General features: G+C 45.2%; 1 protein-coding gene across 1 annotated transcript in view; it reads right to left on the reverse strand.

Moving 5' to 3' along the window:
- COL4A5 (collagen type IV alpha 5 chain) overlaps positions 1–27310 on the reverse strand; it is a 1021631-nt gene that overhangs the window by 529548 nt on the left and 464773 nt on the right. The window contains exons 25-26 of the mRNA XM_069211570.1: positions 12477–12645; positions 10373–10465 (exon numbers count right to left, since the gene is read on the reverse strand). Of these exons, the coding sequence (XP_069067671.1) occupies positions 10373–10465; positions 12477–12645 (262 nt within the window). The remainder of the gene's footprint in view (positions 1–10372; positions 10466–12476; positions 12646–27310) is intronic.

Consider the following 27310-nt stretch of genomic DNA (forward strand, 5'->3'; position numbering starts at 1 on the left):
TACAGGAAAGTTGTGAGACAGTATCCTAATATTTCTGTAGCTGAGTTAGAACCAATACTTAACATGCTGGAATAGCAGTAGTGTCAATTTAGTGTCTCTATCATCACCTAACTTTTATTCCTACCTAAATGTAGTGATTCCATGTTCAGCAGTGCCAGAACCCAGTTTGAATGATAAGTGCAGATACTTAAGTGCATGTTCTTTCGAAGCCCTGGCAACATATATTCCTGCTTGGAGCTCTCAACAGAATTGCCGACCAAAGCACAGTGCACACCCAAAGTAAGTGGTGATTACTGGAAGTTCCTTGCATCCCACTGAAAGTTGATCAGCCATGGAGAATGACAACAGATCTTTACCTATGCATACGTTACTGCTGTAGGTCTTCAAAGATCAAAACTTAACAGGGCATGATGGGACAAAGTCAAGAGACGCCACGCAGCAATGAGCGAGTCCTAGTTCATTCCCATATTCCTAAAATCACAACACTAAAAAGAGCTTCACTTCTTTAGAAAAAATGGAGCTCCTACAGAGACTAAATAATTTATTTCACTTTGTGGGTTTTATGGTCCATTTGGAGCAGCTGCATTTTTATTGCTGATCTAGTTCAACATTTTTCATTGAAGTTTACAATAAGTCAAACAACAAATAATACCAAAAAGCATTAATCACTAATTATAATTATAAGCAAGTCTTAAGTACCTAACTAGCAGAATGCAATACACAATAACTAATCAAATACCATTCCAGTATTTCCAGAGGGAAGGGTCCAGTATATGGATAGATGTAACACAAATACTTATGGTAGTTGAACAGCCAAGAGGTTTGCAGAGGATGATCTTAAGTGACTCAATAATCCATAGAGCAGAAAGAGTTTGGTCAGACTGGCCATAAACAGAATTATGTAATGCACAGTTTTTTAACATGAGGTCACATTTTGATACAAAGTCAATGTAGAAATGTGATGGCCGGGGTAGTTCAATCTTTGCACCTGAGGCAGAAAACTAATCTTGCTGCATGATTCGGAATTTTTTGAAGGGTGTCAAGGAAATTCTCAGATAAACAAGAAAGGATGTTGTTGAAGTAATCTAGACAAGATGGTACTGTGGCAAGAGCCAAAACAATCAGGGCCATAGCTTTGGGGGAGTGTGTAGGGTGTTACATCCCCCCCCCCTAATAAATGTATTTCGATGAATAGTTGGATACAGGTGATTTCAGTCGGGTAAAGTGCGGTGTCTGTCGGATTTCACAAGGAATTTTTACACACTGAGACAAAAATGCACACACACACTCTCTTCCTCTGTCTGTTTGAAAAGACTTAAAAAATGTTAGTTATTTCACAAAATATTGCGCTTTCTCTCACATAGTACACCTACCAATCCACATTATTCTCCCTTGTCACTGCCTCTGAGGCCCTCTTATGCGTCTTGCATGTCGTATAATTTATTTTAACATCATGTGCTGGTGCGATTGTTGGGAAATCTGAAGTTAACACCCCTCCCCCCATCATACTGACCAAGCTATGCCCCTGAACACAATTGGGTGGAAAGGGGATGCTCTGGAGCAGACATATGTAGTCTAGCACACATCTGATGACTGAGATCACACGGGGTGAGGTGATGTTGATTTCAAACATTACTATTAGATTGCAAATCCTCTGTACTTGTTTTGGAGATTTTTATCTTCTGACTATTCAGGCAAAACCAATTGTGGTTCCTACAACTCTGCACTGCTTGAAGCAGTTTGCAGTCTAATGAAGAACCCCCTTAACGTCTTTTAAACTGAAGAAGATCAGAGTATTGCCCACACTCATATAAATGCTCTCGGTGTGAACAACCAATTTGTACAATACTAGAGCCTGTAATTCATTGAAACAGCAGAGATAAAGTGCAGACCCATGACATTCGCAGAAGCAGTCTCAGAGAGGGAAGACCCCAACTTGAGGTTGTGGATATGATTTGCCAGGAACAAAGAGGGCCATAAAAAGGCCACCACTGCACATGACACTAGCCAGGGGAGAAGCGTTTTATGATCGACGGTGTCAAGATCTAGGAGTATAAAAGTGCACACTTGAACTTTGTACCTTGCTGTGAACATCTGTTCTCTAATTATTAGGATTGTGGTTTTCATGCTGAGACAGGGTGTAAGCCTCACTGGACATTGGACATCACTCAACAAGAAGTTAGCTACAAGACAGGTGAATAATTGAAATAAGACCACATACTCAGGAATCCTTGCAATGCAAAGGGGTCCAGAATAGGTCTATAGTTGGACATAGGCTCTGAGTCTTCCATTTGTTTTTTCGCTGAGTGAATGATTAATGTGTGAAGATATTTTGAGGAGTATCTCCTGTGGAGAGTGATGCACGGTGAGGATAATGATAATAGAGGCTAGTTCTGGAACTCTCAAGCTCATATTTTAGCATAGTGATGTTGGTTACTAGAGCAGATTTTTTAAAGAATGCCAGAACCATCATAGTGTCAGAAGCCACAACCATGGAGAGCATGGAAGAGGCCTGTGGAAAACAGACAAAGAGAAATGGGGAAGAGGGGGAGAGATTACAATCTTACTTCCAAGTATAGACACTGCACCAGTAAAATAACTACATTAGGTTATAACAAAGATGTTTGTTAATACCTTACAAACTCTAAATAGTTATGAAAAATTACTTGGAGAAGGTCTTTACTTCACTTGATATGTTTTGCTTTAGCCTTGTGCTGACAGTCTTGGAATCACAGGGGCAAATTGTACAGAACAATAGGCAAGCTGGCAATTGAGATTACCTCTGAAGAACTCTTTCCACGCTTTCAGGAGACGGTTACGATTTAACTATTTTTTTTGTGCAATTTTATTTGTGAGTGTTTGTTTAGTGGCGCCAGTTGACTGAGCACAGATGGTCCAAATTAATCAACATGAAGTTAGAAGAGAGGTAGTCTTGGTTTTAGAGAGGAGGTTCAGGATTCCTGGACTTTCAGTGAGCAGCCCGATTAGGCAGCAAGAAGGAGATCTGAGAAGCATGTCGGGAGCTCAGCAAATCAAGGATGGAAAAACAGTCAGACCAGTACTGCATCTGTATTCTGAGATCATAAGGTCATCGACAATATAGGGCCCAGAGAGAGACTTTGCGAGCGAGTAGGTGAAATGAAAATGTCACTTACCCAGTGTACATCAGTTCGTGGCATCAGTCGCAGTAGATTCGCATGTTCTGCAATAGCTCGCCATCTGGTGTTGGGTCGGAGTGTTACAAGTTGTTTTTCTTCGAAGAAGTCTTTCGAGTCACGGGACCGAGTGACTCCTCCTTTTGTCTCCATTGCGCATGGGCGTCGACTCCATCTTCGATTGTTTTTCCCCGCAGAGGGTGAGGTAGGAGTTGAATTGTAGTAATAGTGCCCATGCAATGGAGTGACTAAGTATGTACCTATTTAAGGTTGAGATGATACATATATAAATAATTGAAGGTAACTTCCAAACTGCTACAGGCTCCCGGGGAGGCGGGTGGGCACATGCGAATCTACTGCGACTGATGCCACGAACAGATGTACACTGGGTAAGTGACATTTTCAGTTCGATGGCATCTGTCGCTGTAGATACGCATGTTCTGCATAGACTAGTAAGCAGTTATTTCCCCAAAAGCGGTGGATCAGCCTGTAGGAGTGGAAGTAGTCTGAAATAATGTCCTTAATACGGCTTGACCTACTGTGGCTTGTTGTGCGGATAACACGTCTACACAGTAGTGCTTGGTGAATGTGTGAGGCGTAGACCATGTGGCTGCCTTACATATTTCTTGCATTGGGATGTTTCCTAGAAAGGCCATGGTAGCACCTTTCTTTCTGGTTGAGTGTGCCCTTGGTGTAATGGGCAGCTGTGGTTTAGCTTTAAGGTAGCAGATTTGGATGCATTTAACTATCCATCTGGCTATACCTTGTTTTGAAATTGGGTTTCCTGCATGAGGTTTTTGAAATGCAATAAAGAGTTGTTTAGTCTTTCTGATGTTTTTTGTTCTGTCAATGTAATACATTAATGCTCTTTTGACATCTAATGTATGTAGTGCCCTTTCAGCTACGGTATCTGGCTGTGGAAAGAACACTGGAAGTTCCACTGTTTGATTTAGATGGAACGGTGAAATAACCTTTGGCAAAAATTTAGGATTGGTCCTTAGGACGACTTTATTTTTGTGTAGTTGTATAAAAGGTTCCTGTATAGTAAACGCCTGAATCTCGCTTACTCTTCTCAGGGAAGTAATGGCGATGAGAAATGCCACCTTCCAGGTTAGGAACTGTATGTCGCAGGAGTGCATGGGTTCAAAAGGTGGACCCATAAGTCTAGTTAGGACAACATTTAGGTTCCATGAAGGAACAGGTAGTGTTCTTGGTGGTATAATTCTCCTAAGGCCCTCCATGAATGCTTTAATGACTGGTATTTTATATAGGGAAGTTGAATAGGTAGTCTGCAGGTATGCAGATATTGCTGCAAGGTGAATCTTAATGGAAGAGAAAGCTAGGTTAGATTTTTGTAAGTGAAGCAAGTAACCCACTACATGTTCTGGAGTTGTGTGTAATGGTTGTATTTGATTAATATGGCAGTAGCAAACAAACCTCTTCCATTTACTTGCATAGCAGTGCCTGGTGGATGGCCTTCTGGCTTGTTTTATGACTTCCATACATTCTTGGGTAAGTTGTAAGTGCCCGAATTCTAGGATTTCAGGAGCCAGATTGCTAGATTCAGCGATGCTGGATCTGGGTGTCTGATCTTTTGGTTGTGCTGTGTCAACAGATCTGGCCTGTTGGGCAATTTGATGCAGGGTACCACTGATAGGTCTAGCAGCGTTGTGTACCAGGGTTGCCTTGCCCAAGTTGGTGCTATCAATATGAGTTTGAGTTTGCTTTGACTGAGTTTGTTTACCAGGTAAGGAAGGAGAGGGAGAGGAGGAAAAGCGTAAGCAAATATCCCTGACCAGTACATCCATAGGGCATTGCCTTGGGATTGTTTGTGTGGGTATCTGGATGCGAAGTTTTGGCATTTTGCGTTCTCCCTTGTCGCAAACAAGTCTATCTGAGGTGTTCCCCAGAGTTTGAAATAAGTGTTCAGAATTTGGGGGTGAATTTCCCATTCGTGGACCTGTTGGTGATCTCAAGAGAGATTGTCTGCGAGTTGATTTTGTATCCCTGGTATAAACTGTGCAATTAGGCGAATTTGGTTGTGAATTGCCCAATGCCAAATTTTTTGTGCTAGCAGGCTTAACTGCGTGGAGTGCGTCCCCCCCTGCTTGTTTAGATAATACATTGTTGTCATGTTGTCTGTTTTGACGAGAATGTATTTGTGAACTATTATTGGTTGGAAAGCTTTTAGTGCTTGAAAAACTGCTAGAAGTTCTAGGTGATTGATATGCAGTTTTGTTTGATGTACGTTCCATTGTCCTTGTATGCTGTGTTGATCGAGGTGTGCTCCCCACCCTGTCATGGAAGCATCTGTTGTTATTACGTATTGTGGCACTGGGTCTTGGAAAGGCCGCCCCTTGTTTAAATTTATGTTGCTCCACCACAGAAGCGAGAGGTAAGTTTGGCGGTCTATTAACACCAGATCTAGAAGGTGACCCTGTGCTTGAGACCACTGTGATGCTAGGCATTGTTGTAAGGGCCTCATGTGCAGTCTTGCGTTTGGGACAATGGCTATGCATGATGACATCATGCCTAGGAGTTGTAATACCATCTTTGCCTGTATCTTTTGTGTTGGATACATGCGTTGTATGATGGTGTTGAAATTTAGAATTCTTTGTGGACTTGGAGTGGCTACTCCCTTTGATGTGTCTATTATGGCTCCTAGGTATTGTTGTACCTTGCGCGGCAGAATGTTGGATTTTGTAAAGTTGACGGTGAACCCGAGTTTGAAGAGGGTTTGTATGATCTGATTTGTGTGATTTGAGCACTGTATGAACGAATGGGCCTTGATTAGCCAGTCGTCCAAATATGGGAACACATGTATTTGCTGCCTTCTTATGTGTGCAGCGACTACCGCTAGACATTTGGTAAAGACTCTTGGTGCGGTTGTTAATCCGAAAGGCAGTACCTTGAATTGGTAATGTATTCCTTTGAATACAAACCTTAGGTATTTCCTGTGCGATGGGTGTATTGGTATATGGAAATAAGCATCCTTGAGGTCTAAAGTTGCCATGTAGTCGTGTAGTTTTAGCAATGGCAATACTTCTTGTAGTGTGACCATGTGGAAGTGGTCTGATTTGATGAAAGTGTTCACTACTCTGAGGTCTAGGATTGGTCTCAGTGTTTTGTCCTTCTTTGGTATCAGAAAGTACAGTGAGTAAACTCCTGTGTTTATTTGTGTGTTTGGCACTAATTCGATTGCATTCTTTTGCAATAGTGCCTGCACTTCTATCTCCAGGAGATTGGAATGGTGTGTTGTTAAATTTTGTGCTTTTGGTGGTATGTTTGGAGGGAATTGTAGAAATTCTATGCAATAACCATGTTGGATAATTGCTAGAACCCAAGTGTCTGTAGTGATTTCCTCCCATGCTTTGTAATAATGACCTATTCTTCCCCCCACTGGTGTTGTGTGGAGGGGGTGAGTGACCTGTGAGTCACTGTTTAGTAGTAGGGGCTTTGGGGCTTTGAAATCTTCCTCTATTTCTAGGGAATTGCCCTCCTCTATATTGTCCCCGAAAACCTCCTCTATACTGTCCCTGGTAACTGGACGGTGTGGCTTGTGAGGTGCTGGCTTGTGTGCTTTGACCTCGAAACCCCCCTCGAAAGGGCGTTTTACGGAATGTGCTGTAATTCCCTCTGCTCTGCGGGGAGTAGAGTGCGCCCATGGCTTTGGCAGTGTCCGTATCTTTTTTGAGTTTCTCAATCGCTGTGTCCACTTCTGGACCGAACAGTTCTTTTTCATTAAAAGGCATATTGAGAACTGCTTGTTGAATCTCTGGTTTAAATCCAGACGTTCGGAGCCATGCATGCCTTCTGATAGTTACAGATGTATTAATTGTCCGTGCAGCTGTATCTGCAGCGTCCATGGAGGAGCGGATCTGGTTGTTGGAAATGGTCTGTCCCTCCTCAACCACTTGTTTTGCCCTATTTTGTAAGTCTTTGGGCAGATGTTCAATGAGATGTTGCATCTCGTCCCAGTGGGCTCTGTCATAGCGCGCAAGTAGTGCCTGTGAGTTCGCGATGCGCCACTGGTTTGCAGCTTGTGCTGCGACTCTTTTACCAGCTGCATCGAACTTGCGGCTTTCTTTATCTGGGGGTGGTGCATCTCCAGATGTGTGAGAGTTGGCCCTTTTCCTAGCTGCTCCTACAACGACAGAGTCTGGTGGCAGCTGTGTAGTGATGAAAGCCGGGTCTGTAGGAGGCGCCTTATACTTTTTTTCCACCCTTGGTGTGATTGCCCTACTTTTGACTGGCTCCTTAAAGATGTCTTTTGCGTGCCGGAGCATACCAGGGAGCATAGGCAGGCTTTGGTAGGAGCTGTGGGTGGAGGAGAGTGTGTTGAATAAGAAATCATCCTCGACCTGTTCTGAGTGGAGGCTTACGTTGTGAAATTGTGCTGCTCTAGCCACCACTTGAGAATACGCGGTGCTGTCTTCTGGTGGAGATGGCTTTGTAGGGTATGCCTCCGGACTGTTATCTGACACTGGGGCGTCGTATAGGTCCCATGCGTCCTGATCTTGGTCACCCTGGCTCATGGTGGTGTGAGCTGGGGAGTGTGATGGAGTTTGTGCTGGTGAGACGTTAATCACAGGCGGAGGAGAGGGTGGTGGGGTAACTCTTTTCACCACTTTTGGTTGTGGTGTCTGTTCCGTCTGGAACTCCAACCTTCTCTTTCTCCTAATGGGGGGAAGGGTGCTTATTTTTCCTGTCCCCTGCTGTATGAAGATACGCTTTTGCGTATGGTCCACATCAGTTGCTTGCAGCTCTTCCTCAAACCTATGCTTCTGCATTTGGGAGGTTAGCGAGTGCTCTTCTGTATAAGAGCCTGAAGCTGGGTCGCTTGCAGTTTGTTTCGGCATCGAAACCCTGTCTGCGTGTTTTTTCGGCTCCGAGGTGACTCTTTTCTTTTTCGGGGCCGAAACCTCTCGGCGTCGATCTGTTTCGGTGCCGCTGTCTCGGCGTCGAGCCGTGTCGGCACCGGCATCTCGGTGTCGAGGCTTGTTTCCAGCACTTTCTCGGTCCCGAGAAGGCTGCGTGCCGGTGTCTCGACCGGAGTCGGACGATCTCGGCACTGTTTGGGCCTTTTTCGGTGCCGACGGTCGGTCACCGAATTTATGGGTCGAGCCATGGCCTGGTGGCAGTGGCGTCCCCTGGGCCTTGTAAATGTTCTTCTGAGTGGATTTCGACGTCTTACTCACGGTTTGTGTATCGTCGAATCCTTCGGAGTCTGAGTCTTGGATCGAGAAGGTACCTTCCTCTTCCTGTTCCTCGAACTCCCGTTGGGCTGTCGGTGCGGACGCCATCTGAAGTCTTCTGGCTCGACGGTCTCGGAGTGTTTTTCGGGACCGGAACGCACGACAGGCCTCGCAGGTGTCTTCGCTGTGCTCAGGTGACAGGCACAGGTTGCAGACCAAGTGTTGGTCTGTGTAAGGGTATTTATTGTGGCATTTGGGGCAGAAACGGAACGGGGTCCGTTCCATCGGCGTTCTTCCGCACGCGGTCGGGCCGACCAGGCCCCGACGGAGGATCGAAAAACTACCCCGAAGGGCACCGGAGCTCTTCGATCTTCGATGCGGTGTGGAATCTAAGTACGCCGATCCCGAACGCAACAATACCGACAAAAATCTTCCGAAACTAGCTAATTTTCCGTTCCGAAACTCGGAGCGACAGGAACACGTCCGAACCCGATGGCGGAAAAAAAACAATCGAAGATGGAGTCGACGCCCATGCGCAATGGAGACAAAAGGAGGAGTCACTCGGTCCCGTGACTCGAAAGACTTCTTCGAAGAAAAACAACTTGTAACACTCCGACCCAACACCAGATGGCGAGCTATTGCAGAACATGCGTATCTACAGCGACAGATGCCATCGAACATAATGTTATCAGTGATAACTTAGGCAAGTTTGCTGATTGGTATTCTTCCAAGATGGTAATATCGGTGACAATAACCGAACTCTTTGAGATGACTGACATGTGCAAGCAAGACCGAGTAGCTTGTTGGGGATGGAACTGAGGTTCCTGTGGGAGGGTGACAGAGGCACTAACGAAGGACGTGAAAGGGCTGGATATACATTTGATCACTAAGTGACTGAAGGACCCCAGTAAATTTCCCTGGATGTTCTTGCATTGAACATAATTGTGACAAATAATGGCACCTCCACTTCTCTGTGCTTAGGTTTGTTTATAGTATTGTACTTATCTGATAGGAGGGCCAGCAATGTGTGGTGACTGTTTAAACCGAGTCTCGGGGATAGCCAAGACAGGCAGATCTAATTCCTCAGTTACTTGAAAAATTAATAATTGAGGAAGTGATTATTTCCCATATTTAGGAAGGAAGACATAAGTGTTATTCCCATAATTCAATCTAGCTGGCAACTGCAGTAGCTATGTTAAATGTGTGGGGGGAAATCTAAAAAAGCACTGACTTAAAACAAGAATTGACAGAAGCAGCCACTGACTGCCACATCTTTGAGTGATCACAGCAGGAAGAGTCACATGAATGTCTTACCTCATCTGTCAATTTATTGATATTTTAACATTATGTTCCAGTTTGTCCACAAATTATGTTCTTGTTGTTAGCGTAAGACATCCACCTACAATAGTCATAGGCCAACGCATTCAATATCAACATGCATTTGATAGTTTCAATAGACCTAACTGACATTGGCTAAATGCATAGAGCACAGGTGAGACTTTAGTGTCAGATTAAATAATCTACTTGCTCAAAAGACTAGGATCTTGAGTAATGTTTCTAAACTTCTAGTCAGTACCATTGTTTGTTGGCACACTTCACCAGTATATTAGTGAAGTCCAGACCAGTTGTGTTCTATGTCCCTTGGTGCTTGACCAAATTCCTTAGCACAATTGTACCTTCTTTAAAAGTATTTCTATTTGTATTTCATTTTAGTATATAATGCAGCTTTACCCGGTTTTATGAATCACTAATGTTCAGTATTATGCACTGAAATTGGAGTAATTTTGACAGTACAAAGTAAACAGCCCATACTGCTTTCAATACCCGACCGAGCAGAATAGCATCAGAAAGGTGGTAAGAAAGATTGCTTTCTCTTACCCATCCTTTTGCACAGCATCCACATTTAAGAGGAAAAGAAGAGTTGCCTGCAGAACAGCTGATGAAGTCACAAGGTTTTTTATATATATATAGGTGTCTGTACCAGAACGAGCGCAATGGATTCTTATGGCTGCAGTGACTTACCTGGAGCTCCCACGTTACCAGGAACACCAGGGAAACCAGGCTGTCCAGCGTCTCCCTGCTTTGTCATAGTTTCACCTGGTTCACCTTTTTCACCTGAGAAGAGAGCATTAGGTCTTTTAGGACAAAGCAAAATGACATGCATTCTTAACAGTCTTAGGTGTAATTTTCAAGGTTTTGTAGCAATTGAAAAGCTGTGAGAATTAAACTGCTATTTAGGCTATTCCTAAACTCTAAGCATGACATTTTCTACTTACCTCAGTGGTATATGGGCAGTATGAATCCAATTAAACAAAGTATAAAGAACCTTTTCATGCCTTCCTCTCGTTTAGACAAGCGCACTCACACACACATTTAGTCCCAATATTATTGACTATGTATTACCGCTCCACTAGATACTAGGTGAGGGGAGACAGTGCTGAAGAACAAATACCATAATCGACCATGGTCAGACTAGGAAGGATCCTGCACAGAGTTGAAATAATTTAGGCAAACAAACATAAATGTGAAATAGAAACTTAACATGTGATAACATTTGAAAAGGAACACAAATGGGTGAACGTTTCACTGCAGATTCCGGAGACCATGTTTCCAAACAACTGACTCAAGCAGAGTTTGCCAGACAGGGTACTATGCCGCATTTATGATGGAGTACCCCATGTGCCAAACTCTAAATCAAGCTCTTAGTATTAGGCGATTTTTCTGCACTGTTATTAAGTCCAGAGGTCTTGAGGTGTTAAGGGCCTACCAGTACAAGGATGATATTAGGGTCATCTGCGTTGTTGTAGCAGGTGCGTTAAAAGGAGCTTCTAATCTATGAAAGTGGGACAAAGTATATACTTTTATAGGTAGAAGGGCAATTGTTGAACCTATTATAACACCTATCTTATGCAAGAACGGTGCACAGACGTAGAGAGGTAAAGACTTGATTTGTGTTCTGTAACTGAGGTAGGACTCTATCCGTTTTAGATTGGAGGCGGTACTTTGTATTCTTGTTTTGTTTAGTCTCATGTACAAATGCATAGTCCAACTCTACAAAGCCCTGTTTGCTGCCTTTCTTTTTCGATTGCTTCAGTAGGATCCAGGAGGGTTTAAGTAAATCATCGAACTCAGACTTCAGCTTCATCGAGGCCTTTGTTTTGATCTCACGATGCTGCTTTTTAGAGTTAGAGTAAAATATAAATGGGATGTCCTCTAAACCCGTTGATCATTATCCGACTCACATGGTGGATGCCCCGGTTTTCAAAAAACCTCAATGGTATTCAGTTTTTCTCTGTGCTTTCATGCTACTCCTTCTATGTCTATTAGTAAATCATTTTAAAAAATCCTCTGACCATTGGTGTATCATTGGATCTTTCAATGAAAACTTCTTTCATATCTTCTCTGACTCTGGAGTCCTTGACTGTACTTTGAAACACAAGAGTAGAAAACAGAATCTGAAGATTGTGGCCATAATGAAGGGTTTCCTGGAAATATGTCTGACGTTATTCAAGTAGAGACATAGCACCTAATTGTCAACAACTCAATAATGCACACAACAAAGAGAAAAAAAGACAAAATGCCTAAAATGACACAATTCTGGACCCAGCCACTTGATGGTGAAATAATGTACTCCATTTGATTCTAGAAAATATTCATGCTGCAAAACCGCTACCATCATTAGCTTATTTTGTACAATAAGGGATCAACCCTCAAATCAGATCTCAAGCAGTAATTCTAGCAATTAGTTTAAAGTCAATGCCATACGGATTTCCTCTCTCAATATACTAGAGCAATAGTGCTGTTTCTGAAACTATTCTACTGGAATTCTCATAGCCAAATGAGACTCAAGGGATTATTCACCTGCAGGTATCTTGCATAGGCAAAGGTAAAGTCTTAGAAGAACCACAAGCCACCAAGACCTTCCTCATATACAGAAAATCCATGGTGAGAATGTTTAAAAGTTCCAAATTCAGGAGAAGCACATCAGCAAAAGGCATGGCACAAGCTTCTCTGGGGAAGAATATACCAGTTAAGGATGGACATTATTGCTTTCACTCCCATACTAAAACTAAGTGCTTTAAATATACCTAAACTATTGTAATAAAAGTATTTTAAATGAACTAACCTGGAACTCCTCTAGGACCTTCAAGACCAGATACACCTTGGTCACCTTTTTCACCCGGAGGACCCTGTGGACCGAAGCCAGGGTTGCCTGCTGGTCCCCGGTCACCAGGAAGTCCTGGCAGTCCTGGGTCACCTGGAAAACCTCGCTCTCCTTTCGATGAAAACCCACCCTTCAAAAAGAAATACAGTGTATTAAAACATATTGCATTAAATCAAATAGATTTTTCAGTGAATTAATTTTGACAAAGAAAGCTGTAACCTTAAAACAATCATTCAAACCTACAAAACATATAAAATGCTACCAAAACAACTATAGGTGACATAGAACCCTTGTGTAAGGAAATGCCTCCTTGGCATGGTTACCCCCTGACTTTTTGCCTTTGCTGATGCTATGTTTTGAATTGAAAGTGTGCTGAGGCCTGCTAACCAGGCCCCAGCACCAGTGTTCTTTCCCTAACCTGTACTTTTGTTTTACACAATTGGCACACCCTGGCATCCAGGTAAGTCCCTTGTAACTGGTACCCCTGGTACCAAGGGCCCTGATGCCAGGGAAGGTCTTTAAGGGCTGCAGCATATCTTATGGCACCCTAGGGACCCCTCACTCAGCACAGACACACTGCTTGCCAGCTTGTGTGTGCTGGTGAGAACAAAACGAGTAAGTCGACATGGCACTCCCCTCAGGGTGCCATGCCAACCTCACACTGCCTATGCAGTATAGATAAGTCACCCCTCTAGCAGGCCTTACAGCCCTAAGGCAGGGTGCACTATACCATAGATGAGGGCACCAGTGCATGAGCACTGTGCCCCTACAGTGTCTAAGCCAAACCTTAGACATTGTAAGTGCAGGGTAGCCATAAGAGTATATGGTCTGGGAGTCTGTCAAACACGAACTCCACAGCACCATAATGGCTACACTGAAAAGTGGGAAGTTTGGTATCAAACTTCTCAGCACAATAAATGCACACTGATGCCAGTGTACATTTTATTGTAAAATACACCCCAGAGGGCACCTTAGAGGTTCCCCCTGAAACCTTAACCAACTACCCGTGTAGGCTGACTGGTTTTAGCAGCCTGCCACACTCGAGATATGTTGCTGGCCACATGGGGAGAGTGCCTTTGTCACTCTGTGGCCAGTAACAAAGCCTGCACTGGGTGGAGATGCTATCACCTCCCCCAGGCAGGAGCTGTAACACCTGGCGGTGAGCCTCAAAGGCTCACCCCCTTTGTTCCAGCACCGCAGGGCACTCCAGCTAGTGGAGTTGCCCGCCCCCTCCGGCCACGGCCCTACTTTTGGCGGCAAGGCCAGAGGAATTAATGAGAAAAACAAGGAGGAGTCACTGGCCAGTCAGGACAGCCCCTAAGGTGTCCTGAGCTGAAGTGACTCTAACTTTTAGAAATCCTCCATCTTGCAGATGGAGGATTCCCCCAATAGGGATAGGAATGTGACCCCCTCCCCTTGGGAGGAGGCACAAAGAGGGTGTACCCACCCTCAGGGCTAGTAGCCATTGGCTACTAACCCCCCAGACCTAAACACGCCCTTAAATTTAGTATTTAAGGGTGTAGGAAGTTGGCTCTGTATATGCTATTTCAAAGTAAGGAATAGCATGCACAGAGTCCAAGGGTTCCCCTTAGAGGTAAGATAGTGGCAAAAAGAGATAATACTAATGCTCTATTTTGTGGTAGTGTGGTCGAGCAGTAGGCTTATCAAAGGAGTAGTGTTAAGCATTTGTTGTACATACACACAGGCAATAAATGAGGAACACACACTCAGAGACAATTGCAGCCAATAGGTTTTGTTATAGAAAAATATATTTTCTTAGTTTATTTTAAGAACCACAGGTTCAAATTCTACATGTAATATCTCATTTGAAAGGTATTGCAGGTAAGTACTTTGGGAACTTTGAATAATTACAGTGGCATATATACTTTTCACATAAAACACAAATAGCTGTTTTAAAAGTGGACACAGTGCAATTTTCACAGTTCCTGGTGGAGGTAAAGTATTGTTAGGTTTTGCAGGTAAGTAACCCACCGACAGGGTTCAGTTTTGGGTCCAAGGTAGCCCACCGTTGGGGGTTCAGAGCAACCCCAAAGTTACCACACCAGCAGCTCAGGGCCGGTCAGGTGCAGAGGTCAAAGAGGTGCCCAAAACACATAGGCTTCAATGGAGAGAAGGGGGTGCCCCGGTTCCAGTCTGCCAGCAGGTAAGTACCCGCGTCTTCGGAGGGCAGACCAGGGGGGTTTTGTAGGGCACCGGGGGCGACACAAGTCCACACAGAAAGTACACCCTCAGCAGTGCGGGGGCGGCCGGGTGCAGTGTGCAAACAAGCGTCGGGTTCTCTGTAGGTTTCAATGGGAGACCAAGGGGTCTCTTCAGCGGTGCAGGCAGGCAAGGGGGGGCTCCTCGGGGTAGCCACCACTTAGGCAAGGGAGAGGGCCTCCTGGGGGTCACTCCTGCACTGAAGTTCCGTTCCTTCAGGTGCTGGGGGCTGCGGGTGCAGGGTCTTTTCCAGCCGTCGGGATTTTAGAGTCAGGCAGTCGCGGTCAGGGGGAGCCTCGGGATTCCCTCTGCAGGCGTCGCTATGGGGGCTCAGGGGGGACAACTTTGGTTACTCACGGTCTCGGAGTCGCCGGAGGGTCCTCCCTGAGGTGTTGGTTCTCCACCAGTCGAGTCGGGGTCGCCGGGTGCAGTGTTGCAAGTCTCACGCTTCTTGCGGGGATTTGCAGGGGTCTTTAAATCTGCTCCTCTGTAACAAAGTTGCAGTCTTTTTGGAGCAGTGCTGCTGTCCTCGGGAGTTTCTTGTCTTTCTTGAAGCAGGGCAGTCCTCTGAGGATTCAGAGGTCGCTGGTCCTGGGGAAAGCGTCGCTGGAGCAGGTTTCTTTGGAAGGCAGGAGACAGGCCGGTAGAACTGGGGCCAAAGCAGTTGGTGTCTTCTTTCTTCTTCTGCAGGGGTTTTCAGCTCAGCAGTCCTCTTCTTCTTGTAGTTGCAGGAATCTCAATCTTTAGGTTCAGGGGAGCCCTTAAATACTAAATTTAAGGACGTGTTTAGGGCTGGGGGTTAGTAGCCAATGGCTATTAGCCCTGAGGGTGGGTACACCCTCTTTGTGCCTCCTCCCAAGGGGAGGGGGTCACAATCCTATCCCTATTGGTGGAATCCTCCATCTGCAAGATGGAGGATTTCTAAAAGTTAGAGTCACTTCAGCTCAGGACACCTTAGGGGCTGTCCTGACTGGCCAGTGACTCCTCCTTGTTATTCTCATTATTTCCCCCGGCCTTGCCGCCAAAAGTGGGGCCGTGGGGCGGGCAACTCCACTAGCTGGAGTGCCCTGTGGTGCTGGAACAAAGGGGGTGAGCCTTTGAGGCTCACCGCCAGGTGTTACAGCTCCTGCCTGGGGGAGGTGTTAGCATGCTTTGTTACTGGCCTCAGAGTGACAAAGGCACTCTCCCCATGGGGCCAGCAACATGTCTCGGTTGTGGCAGGCTGCTAGAACCAGTCAGCCCACACAGATAGTCGGTTAAGGTTTCAGGGGGCACCTCTAAGGTGCCCTCTGGGGTGTATTTCACAATAAAATGTACACTGGCATCAGTGTGCATTTATTGTGCTGAGAAGTTTGATACCAAACTTCCCAGTTTTCAGTGTAGCCATTATGGTGCTGTGGAGTTCGTGTTTGACAAACTCCCAGACCATATACTCTTATGGCTACCCTGCACTTACAATGTTGAAGGTTTGGCTTAGACACTGTAGGGGCACAGTGCTCATGCACTGGTGCCCTCACCTATGGTATAGTGCACCCTGCCTTAGGGCTGTAAGGCCTGCTAGAGGGGTGACTTATCTATACTTGCATAGGCAGTGAGAGGCTGGCATGGCACCCTGAGGTCGACTTACTCATTTTGTTCTCACCAGCACACACAAGCTGGCAAGCAGTGTGTCTGTGCTGAGTGAGGGGTCTCCAGGGTGGCATAAGACATGCTGCAGCCCTTAGAGACCTTCCCTGGCATCAGGGCCCTTGGTACCAGAGGTACCAGTTACAAGGGACTTACCTGGATGCCAGGGTGTGCCAATTGTGGATACAAAAGTACAGGTTAGGGAAAGAACACTGGTGCTGGGGCCTGGTTAGCAGGCCTCAGCACACTTTCAATTCAAAACATAGCATCAGCAAAGGCAAAAAGTCAGGGGGTAACCATGCCAAGGAGGCATTTCCTTACAAAGGGCTCCCCTGAACCTAAGAATTTAGATTCCTGCAACTTACGAAGAAGAGGACTGCTGAGCTGAAAAACCCTGCAGAGAAGAAGAAGACACCAACTGCTTTGGCCCCAGTCCTACCGGCCTGTCTCCCTCCTTCAGAAGAAAACTGCTCCAGCGACGCTTTCCCCAGGACCAGCGACCTCTGAATCCTCAGAGGACTGCCCTGCTTCCAAAAGACCAAGAAACTCCAGAGAACAGCGGCCCTGTTCAACAAAGACTGCAACTTTGTATCCAGAGGAGCAGATTTAAAGACCCCTGCAATCCCCGCAAGAAGCGTGAGACTTGCAACACTGCACCCGGCGACCCCGACTCGACTGGTGGAGTCCGCCCTCCGCCCTCCGGAATCCCCATGGCGGTGCTGCAAGCAGCGCCGCCATGGCGGATTCCTTGGGCCAGGGGTAAACCGGCGGGAAACCGCCGGTTGCCCTTTTCTGACCGCAGCTTTACCGCCGCGGTCAGAATGGCCCAGGAAGCACCGCCAGCCTGTTGGCAGTGCTTCCGCGGTCCCCGGCCCTGGCGGTCATGGACCGCCAGGGTCGGAATGACCCCCAATGTGTTTTATGTAAAAAGTATATATGCTATTGTGATTATTCAAAGTTCCTAGAGTACTTACCTGCAATACCTTTCAAATGAGATATTACATGTAGAATTTGAACCTGTGGTTCTTAAAATAAACTAAGAAATGAAAATGTCACTTACCCAGTGTACATCTGTTCGTGGCATCAGTCGCTGTAGATTCGCATGTTTTGCATAGCTCGCCATCTGGTGTTGGGCCGGAGTGTTACAAGTTGTTTGTCTTCGAAGAAGTCTTTCGAGTCACGGGACCGAGTGACTCCTCCTTTTGTCTCCATTGCGCATGGGCGTCGACTCCATCTTCGATTGTTTTTCCCCCGCAGAGGGTGAGGTAGGAGTTGAATTGTAGTAATAGTGCCCATGCAATGGAGTGACTAAGTATGTACTTATTTAAGGTTGAAATGATATATATATACAAATAGTTGAAGGTAACTTCCGAACTGCTACAGGCTCCCGGGGAGGCGGGTGGGCACATGCGAATCTACAGCGACTGATGCCACGAACAGATGTACACTGGGTAAGTGACATTTTCAGTTCGATGGCATCTGTCGCTGTAGATACGCATGTTTTGCATAGACTAGTAAGCAGTTATCTCCCCAAAAGCGGTGGCTCAGCCTGTAGGAGTGGAAGTAGTCTGAAACAATGTTCTTAATACGGCTTGACCTACTGTGGCTTGTTGTGCGGATAACACGTCTACACAGTAGTGCTTGGTGAATGTGTGAGGCGTAGACCATGTGGCTGCCTTACATATTTCTTGCATTGGGATGTTTCCTAGAAAGGCCATGGTAGCACCTTTCTTTCTGGTTGAGTGTGCCCTTGGTGTAATGGGCAGCTGTAGTTTAGCTTTAAGGTAGCAGATTTGGATGCATTTAACTATCCATCTGGCTATACCTTGTTTTGATATTGGGTTTCCTGCATGAGGTTTTTGAAATGCAATAAATAGTTGTTTAGTCTTTCTGATGTTCTTTGTTCTGTCAATGTAATACATTAATGCTCTTTTGACATCTAATGTATGTAGTGCCCTCTCAGCTACGGTATCTGGCTGTGGAAAGAACACTGGAAGTTCCACTGTTTGATTTAGATGGAACGGTGAAATAACCTTTGGTAAAAATTTAGGATTAGTCCTTAGGACGACCTTATTCTTGTGTAGTTGTATGAAAGGTTCTTGTATTGTAAACGCCTGAATCTCGCTTACTCTTCTTAGGGAAGTAATGGCGATGAGAAATGCAACCTTCCAGGTTAGGAACTGTATTTCGCAGGAGTGCATGGGTTCAAAAGGTGGACCCATAAGTCTAGTTAGGACAACATTTAGGTTCCATGAAGGAACAGGTGGTGTTCTTGGTGGTATAATTCTCTTAAGGCCCTCCATGAATGCTTTAATGAAAATGTCACTTACCCAGTGTACATCTGTTCGTGGCATTAGTCGCTGCAGATTCACATGTGTGGCACAGTCCGCTGCCTGGTGTTGGGCTCGGAGTATTACAAGTTGTTTTTCTTCGAAGAAGTCTTTTTGGTCACGGGACCGAAGGACTCCTCCCTCCTCGGCTCCATTGCGCATGGGCGTCGACTCCATCTTAGATTGTTTTCCCCGCAGAGGGTGAGGATGGAGTTGTTTGGTATAAATAGTGCCCATGCAATGGAGTGAATATGTATGTACGTTAAGAGTTTCTAATAATTATTTACAAATGTTCAGATGTTTAAGATTTATGATCTACTTCTAAACGGCTACAGGCTTCCCGGGGAGGTGGGAGGGTACATGTGAATCTGCAGCGACTAATGCCACGAACAGATGTACACTGGGTAAGTGACATTTTCAGTTCGATGGCATATGTTGCTGCAGATACACATGTGTGGCATAGACTATAAAGCAGTTACCTCCCCTAAAAGCGGTGGTTTAGCCTGTAGGAGTTGAAGTAGTTTGGAATAATGTTCTTAGTACAGCTTGGCCCACTGTAGCTTGTTGTGCATTTAGTACGTCTACACAGTAGTGTTTAGTAAACGTATGAGGCGTAGACCAGGTTGCAGCCTTACATATTTCGCTCATAGGAATGTTTCCTAGAAAGGCCATTGTAGCACCTTTCTTTCTGGTTGAGTGTGCCTTTGGTGTAATAGGCAATTCTCTTTTGGCTTTAAGATAGCATGTTTGAATGCATCTGACTATCCATCTAGCAATGCCTTGTTTAGAGATTGGATTTCCTATGTGTGGTTTTTGAAAAGCTATGAACAGTTGTTTTGTTTTCCTGATTAGCTTTGTTCTGTCAATGTAATACATTAGTGCTCTTTTGATGTCTAATGTATGTAGTGCCCTTTCAGCCACAGAATTTGGTTGTGGGAAGAACACTGGCAATTCTACTGTTTGATTTAAATGGAATGGTGAGATTACTTTTGGCAGAAATTTTGGATTTGTTCTTAGAACTATTTTATTGTTGTGTATTTGAATAAATGGTTCTTGTATGGTAAATGCCTGTATTTCACTTACTCTTCTGAGGGATGTGATTGCAATGAGAAATGCGACCTTCCAGGTTAGATATTGCATTTCACAGGAATGCATGGGTTCGAAAGGTGGACCCATGAGTCTTGTTAAGACGATGTTAAGATTCCATGAAGGAACTGGTGGTGTTCTTGGTGGTATAATTCTTTTTAGCCCTTCCATGAATGCTTTAATAACTGGTATTCTAAATAGAGACGATGAATGAGTAGTTTGTAGGTAAGCAGATATTGCTGCGAGGTGTATTTTTATAGATGAAAAAGCGAGATTTGCTTTTTGCAAATGTAGTAAGTATCCTACTATGTCTTTAGTAGAGGCATGTAATGGTTGTATTTGATTGGCATGGCAGTAGTAAACAAATCTTTTCCACTTAGATGCATAGCAGTGTCTAGTGGAAGGTTTTCTAGCTTGTTTTATGACCTCCATGCATTCTTGTGTGAGGTCTAAGTGTCCGAATTCTAGGATTTCAGGAGCCAAATTGCCAGATTCAATGATGCTGGGTTTGGATGCCTGATCTGTTGTTTGTGTTGTGTTAACAGATCTGGCCTGTTGGGTAGTTTGACATGCGGTACTAGTGAAAGGTCTAGTAGAGTTGTATACCAAGGTTGTCTTGCCCATGTGGGTGCTATCAGTATGAGTTTGAGTTGGTTTTGACTCAACTTGTTTACTAGATATGGAAGGAGAGGGAGAGGGGGAAAAGCGTACGCAAATATCCCTGACCAACTCATCCATAGAGCATTGCCTTGTGATTCGCGGTGTGGGTACCTGGATGCGAAGTTTTGGCATTTTGAGTTTTCTTTTGTTGCGAACAAATCTATCTGGGGTGTTCCCCAAATTTGAAAGTACTTGTTCAGAACCTGGGGGTGAATTTCCCATTCGTGGACTTGTTGGTGGTCTCGCGAAAGGTTGTCTGCTAGTTGGTTTTGTATTCCTGGAATAAATTGTGCTATTAGGCGAATGTTGTTGTGAATCGCCCACTGCCAAATTTTTTGTGTTAGGAGGCACAATTGTGTTGAGTGTGTTCCTCCTTGTTTGTTTAAATAATACATTGTTGTCATGTTGTCTGTTTTGACAAGAATGTATTTGTGTGTTATTATGGGTTGGAAGGCTTTTAACGCTAGAAATACTGCTAACAGTTCTAGGTAATTGATATGAAATTTTGTTTCGTGTATATCCCATTGTCCTTGAATGCTGTGGTGATTGAGGTGTGCTCCCCACCCTGTCATGGAAGCATCTGTTGTTATAACGTATTGAGGCACTGGGTCCTGAAATGTCCGCCCTTTGTTTAAATTTTTGCTGTTCCACCATAGAAGCGAGAGGTATGTTTGGCGGTCTACCAACACCAGATTTTGAAGTTGACCCTGTGCCTGTGACCATTGTGATGCTAGACACTGTTGTAAGGGTCGCATGTGTAGTCTTGCGTTTGGGACAATGGCTATGCATGATGACATCATGCCTAGAAGTTTTAGCACAAATTTTGCTTGTATCTTTTGGTTTGGAAACATAGCACTTATTACCTTGTGGAATGCCTGCACTCTTTGTGGACTTGGAGTGGCAATTCCTTTTGATGTGTTGATGGTTGCTCCTAGATATTGTTGTGTTTGACACGGTTCTAGGTGTGATTTTGTATAGTTGATGGAAAACCCCAGTTTGTGAAGGGTTTGTATGACAAATGTGGTGTCGTTTGCGCATTTTTTTACTGTGTTGGTCTTGATTAGCCAATCGTCTAGGTAAGGGAACACATGTATCTGTTGTCTCCTGATGTGTGCTGCTACTACTGCTAGACATTTTGTGAACACTCTTGGTGCGGTTGTTATTCCGAATGGCAACACCTTGAATTGGTAATGTATTCCTTTGAATACGAACCGTAGGTACTTTCTGTGAGAAGGGTGTATTGGTATATGAAAGTACGCATCCTTTAGGTCTAATGTGGTCATGTAATCTTGCTGTTTGAGCAGTGGAATGATGTCTTGTAGTGTGACCATGTGAAAATGGTCCGATATGATGTAGGTATTTAGTGTCCTGAGATCTAATATTGGTCTTAATGTTTTGTCTTTTTTTGGAATTAGAAAGTACAGGGAGTAAACTCCTGTGTTTTTTTGTTGTACTGGTACTAACTCTATTGCATCCTTTTGCAGTAGTGCTTGAACTTCTAGTTCTAAAAGTTCTAAATGTTGTGGTGACATTTTGCGTGTTTTGGGGGGGGATGTTTGGTGGGAAGTTGTGGAATTCTATGCAATAGCCATGTTGTATTATTGCTAATACCCAATTGTCTGTTGTAATCTGTTGCCAAGATTGGTAGAATTGGCTTAGTCTTCCCCCCACTGGTGTTGAGTGAAGGGGTTGCGTGACTTGAAAGTCACTGTTTAGGTGGAGGTGTTTTTGGAGTCTGGAATCTTCCCCTACTCCTTGGGAATTGACCCCCCCGATATCCCCTGAAACCTCCCCTTTGGAAGGAACCCTGATATGGTGTGGTTCTTGTTTGTTGGCTGGTGGTGTCTGTGGGTTGGCCACGAAACCCCCCTCTAAATGGAGTTTTTCTGAAAGAGCCTCTGCTCTGCGGGGAGTAGAGTGCGCCCATGGCCTTGGCCGTGTCTGAGTCCTTTTTAAGTTTTTCAATGGCTGTATCCACTTCAGAGCCAAAAAGTTGTTTCTCGTTGAAGGGCATATTAAGGACAGCCTGCTGGATTTCAGGTTTGAAGCCTGAAGTGCGTAGCCAAGCGTGTCTCCTTATGGTGACAGCAGTGTTGACTGTTCTTGCTGCAGTATCGGCTGCGTCTAGTGAAGAGCGGATTTGATTGTTTGAGATCGTTTGTCCCTCTTCCACTATTTGCTGCGCCCTTTTTTGGTATTCCTGGGGAAGATGGTCTACGAGAAGTTGCATCTCGTCCCAGTGTGCGCGGTCATATCTGGCCAACAGCGCTTGTGAATTTGCGATGCGCCACTGGTTGGCTGCCTGTGATGCTACTCTTTTCCCTGCCGCATCAAATTTTCGGCTTTCTTTGTCCGGAGGTGGGGCGTCGCCAGATGTATGTGAATTTGCTCTCTTGCGAGCTGCCCCTACTACCACGGAGTCAGGTGGTAACTGCGAAGTAATAAACACTGGGTCTGTGGGTGGTGGTTTGGTCCCAAGCGTCTTGATCCTGATCGTCATGACTTATGGTAGTTTGCGCTGGTGAGTGCATTTGTGGCGGTGTTTGTGCCGGCGATGCCTGTGGTGGAGAGGGCGGAGGCGTGACTTTTTTAACCACTTTGGCTTGTGGTTGTGCGTCATCCTTTGGAAGTCCGATCCTTCTTTTCCTCATGATTGGGGGAAGGGTTGATATCTTCCCTGTGTCTTGCTGGATGTACAGTCTCTTTTGTGTGTAGTCCGATTCTACACTTTGGAGCTCTTGTCCAAATCTGTGCATTTGGCCACTTATTCCTTGTTCCTCTGAGTAGGATGAAGGTGTGGTATTTTTCGGCGCCGAGAGAGAATCTTTTTTCGGTTTCGGCACCGACAGAACTTTTGTTCCTTTCGGCATGGCTTCTCGGTGCCGATGTTTTTCGGCGTCCCCTGGGCTTTCGGTTTGTCGATGGATTTACTTTTCGACGTCTTACTCACAGTTTGTTGCTGTTGTTCGACGTCGGAGTCTCCGGATTCTGATTCCGGAACCGAGAATGTTTCCTCTTCCTCGTCGAAACGTTGTTTTGTCGACGTGGACGCCATTTGTTGACGCCTGGCTCTTCGGTCCCGGAGTGTTTTTCTGGACCGGAAGGCTCGACAGGCTTCACAGGTATCCTCCTTGTGCTCGGGGGACAAGCACAAGTTACAGACCAAGTGCTGATCTGTATAAGGATACTTACTGTGACATTTTGGGCAGAAACGAAACGGGGTCCGTTCCATCGGTTCGATGTCGCACGCGGTCGGGCCGACCAGGCCCCGATGGGGGATCGAAACTACCCCAAAGTCTTCCGATGATCGGTGTCAATGTACCTAACTATTCCGATACCGAACGGAACAATACCGACGCTTTCTTCCGAGATTCTGACTAACTTTCCGAACCGAAACACGGAGCGAAAAGGAATACATCCGAACCCGACAGCGGAAAAAAACAATCTAAGATGGAGTCGACGCCCATGCGCAATGGAGCCGAGGAGGGAGGAGTCCTTCGGTCCCGTGACCAAAAAGACTTCTTCGAAGAAAAACAACTTGTAATACTCCGAGCCCAACACCAGGCAGCGGACTGTGCCACACATGTGTATCTGCAGCAACATATGCCATCGAACTGACTGGTATCCTATATAGGGAAGTTGAATAGGTAGTCTGCAGGTATGCAGATATTGCTGCAAGGTGTATTTTAATGGAAGAGAAAGCCAGGTTAGATTTTTGTAAGTGAAGCAAGTAACCCACTACATGTTGTGGAGTCGTGTGTAATGGTTGGATTTGATTAATATGGCAGTAGCAAACAAACCTCTTCCATTTACTTGCATAGCAGTGCCTGGTGGATGGCCTTCTGGCTTGCTTTATGACTTCCATACATTCTTGGGTAAGTTGTAAGTGCCCGAATTCTAGGATTTCAGGAGCCAAATTGCTAGATTCAGCGATGCTGGATCTGGGTGTCTGATCTTTTGGTTGTGTTGTGTCAATAGATCTGGCCTGTTGGGCAATTTGATGTGGGGTACTACTGATAGGTCTAGCAGCGTTGTGTACCAGGGTTGCCTTGCCCAAGTTGGTGCTATTAATATGAGTTTGAGTTTGTTTTGACTGAGTTTGTTTACCAGATAAGGAAGGAGAGGGAGAGGAGGAAAAGCGTAAGAAAATATCCCTGACCAGTTCATCCATAGGGCATTGCCTTGGGACTGCTTGTGTGGGTATCTGGATGCGAACTTTTGGCATTTTGCGTTCTCCTTCGTCGCAAACAAGTCTATTTGAGGTGTTCCCCAGAGTTTGAAATAGGTGTTCAGAATTTGGGGGTGAATTTCCCATTCGTGGACCTGTTGGTGATCTCGAGAGAGATTGTCTGCGAGTTGATTCTGAATCCCTGGTATAAATTGTGCTATTAGGCGAATTTGGTTGTGAATTGCCCAACGCCAAATTTTTTGTGCTAGCAGGCTTAACTGCGTGGAGTGTGTCCCCCCTTGTTTGTTTAGATAATACATTGTTGTCATGTTGTCTGTTTTGACGAGAATGTATTTGTGAACTATTATTGGTTGGAAAGCTTTTAGTGCTTGAAAAACTGCTAGCAGTTCTAGGTGATTTATATGCAGTTTTGTTTGATGTACGTTCCATTGTCCTTGTATGCTGTGTTGATCGAGGTGTGCTCCCCACCCTGTCATGGAAGCATCTGTTGTTATTACGTATTGTGGCACTGGGTCTTGGAAAGGCCGCCCTTTGTTTAAATTTATGTTGTTCCACCATAGAAGCGAGAGGTAAGTTTGGCGGTCTATTAACACCAGATCTAGAAGATGACCCTGTGCTTGTGACCACTGTGATGCTAGGCACTGTTGTAAGGGCCTCATGTGCAGTCTTGCATTTGGGACAATGGCTATGCATGAAGACATCATGCCTAGGAGTTGTAATATCATCTTTGCTTGTATCTTTTGTGTTGGATACATGTGTTGTATGATGTTGTTGAAATTTTGAATTCTTTGGGGACTTGGAGTGGCTACTCCTTTTGTTGAGTCTATTATGGCTCCTAGGTATTGTTGTACCTTGCACGGCAGAATGTTGGATTTCGTGAAGTTGACGGTGAACCCTAGTTTGAAGAGGGTTTGTATGATCTGATTTGTGTGGTTTGAGCACTCTATTAACGAATGGGCCTTGATTAGCCAGTCGTCTAGATATGGGAACACATGTATTTGCTGCCTTCTGATGTGTGCAGCGACTACTGCTAGACATTTGGTTAAGACTCTTGGTGCGGTTGTTAATCCGAAAGGCAATACCTTGAATTGGTAATGTATTCCTTTGAATACAAACCTTAGGTATTTCCTGTGCGATGGGTGTATTGGTATATGGAAATACGCGTCTTTGAGGTCTAAAGTTGTCATGTAGTCGTGTAGTTTTAGCAATGGTAACACTTCTTGTAGTGTGACCATGTGAAAGTGGTCTGATTTGATGAATGTGTTTACTATTCTGAGGTCTAGGATTGGTCTCAGCGTTTTGTCCTTCTTTGGTATCAGAAAGTACAGTGAGTAAACTCCTGTGTTTATTTGTGTGTTTGGTACTAATTCGATTGCATTCTTCTGCAATAGTGCCTGCACTTCTATCTCCAGGAGATTGGAATGATGTTTTGTCAAATTTTGTGCTTTTGGTGGTATGTTTGGAGGGAATTGTAGAAATTCTATGCAATAACCATGTTGGATAATTGCTAGAACCCAAGTGTCTGTAGTGATTTCCTCCCATGCTTTGTAATAATGACCTATTCTTCCCCCCACTGGTGTTGTGTGGAGGGGGTGAGTGACATGTGAGTCACTGCTTAGTAGTAGGGGTTTTGGGGCTTTGAAATTTTCCCCTATTCCTAGGGAATTGCCCTCCTCTATATTGTCCCCGAAAACCTCCTCTGTACTGTCCCTGGTTACTGGACGGTGTTGCCTGTGAGGTGCTGGCTTGTGTGCCCTGACCCCGAAACCCCCCTCTAAAGGGTGTTTTACGGAATGTGCTGTAATTCCCTCTGCTCTGCGGGGAGTAGAGTGCGCCCATGGCTTTAGCAGTGTCCGTGTCCTTTTTGAGTTTCTCAATCGCTGTGTCCACTTCTGGACCGAACAGTTCTTTTTCGTTAAAAGGCATATTGAGAACTGCTTGCTGAATCTCTGGTTTAAATCCAGACATTCGTAGCCATGCATGCCTTCTGATAGTTACAGATGTATTAATTGTCCGTGCAGCTGTATCTGCAGCGTCCATGGAGGAGCGTATTTGGTTGTTTGAAATGTTCTGTCCCTCCTCAACCACTTGTTTTGCCCTCCTTTGTAGGTCCTTGGGCAGATGTTCAATGAGATGTTGCATCTCATCCCAATGGGCTCTGTCATAGCGCGCAAGTAGTGCCTGAGAGTTAGCGATGCGCCACTGGTTTGCAGCTTGTGCTGCGACTCTCTTACCAGCTGCATCGAACTTGCGGCTTTCTTTATCTGGGGGTGGTGCATCTCCAGATGTGTGGGAGTTGGCCCTTTTCCTAGCTGCTCCTACAACGACAGAGTCTGGTGGCAGCTGTGTAGTGATGAAAACCGGGTCTGTAGGAGGCGCCTTATACTTTTTTTCCACTCTTGGTGTGATTGCCCTACTTTTGACCGGCTCCTTAAAGATTTCTTTTGCGTGCCGGAGCATACCAGGGAGCATAGGCAGGCTTTGGTAGGAGCTGTGGGTGGAGGAGAGTGTGTTGATTAAAAAGTCATCCTCGACCTGTTCTGAGTGGAGGCTTACATTGTGAAATTGTGCTGCTGTAGCCACCACTTGAGAATACGCAGTGCTGTCCTCTGGTGGAGATGGCTTCGTAGGGTATGCCTCCGGGCTGTTATCTGACACTGGGGCGTCGTATAAGTCCCATGCAT

The sequence above is a fragment of the Pleurodeles waltl genome, chromosome 2_1, assembly GCF_031143425.1.
Source record: "Pleurodeles waltl isolate 20211129_DDA chromosome 2_1, aPleWal1.hap1.20221129, whole genome shotgun sequence".
Lineage (NCBI taxonomy): Eukaryota > Metazoa > Chordata > Amphibia > Caudata > Salamandridae > Pleurodeles > Pleurodeles waltl.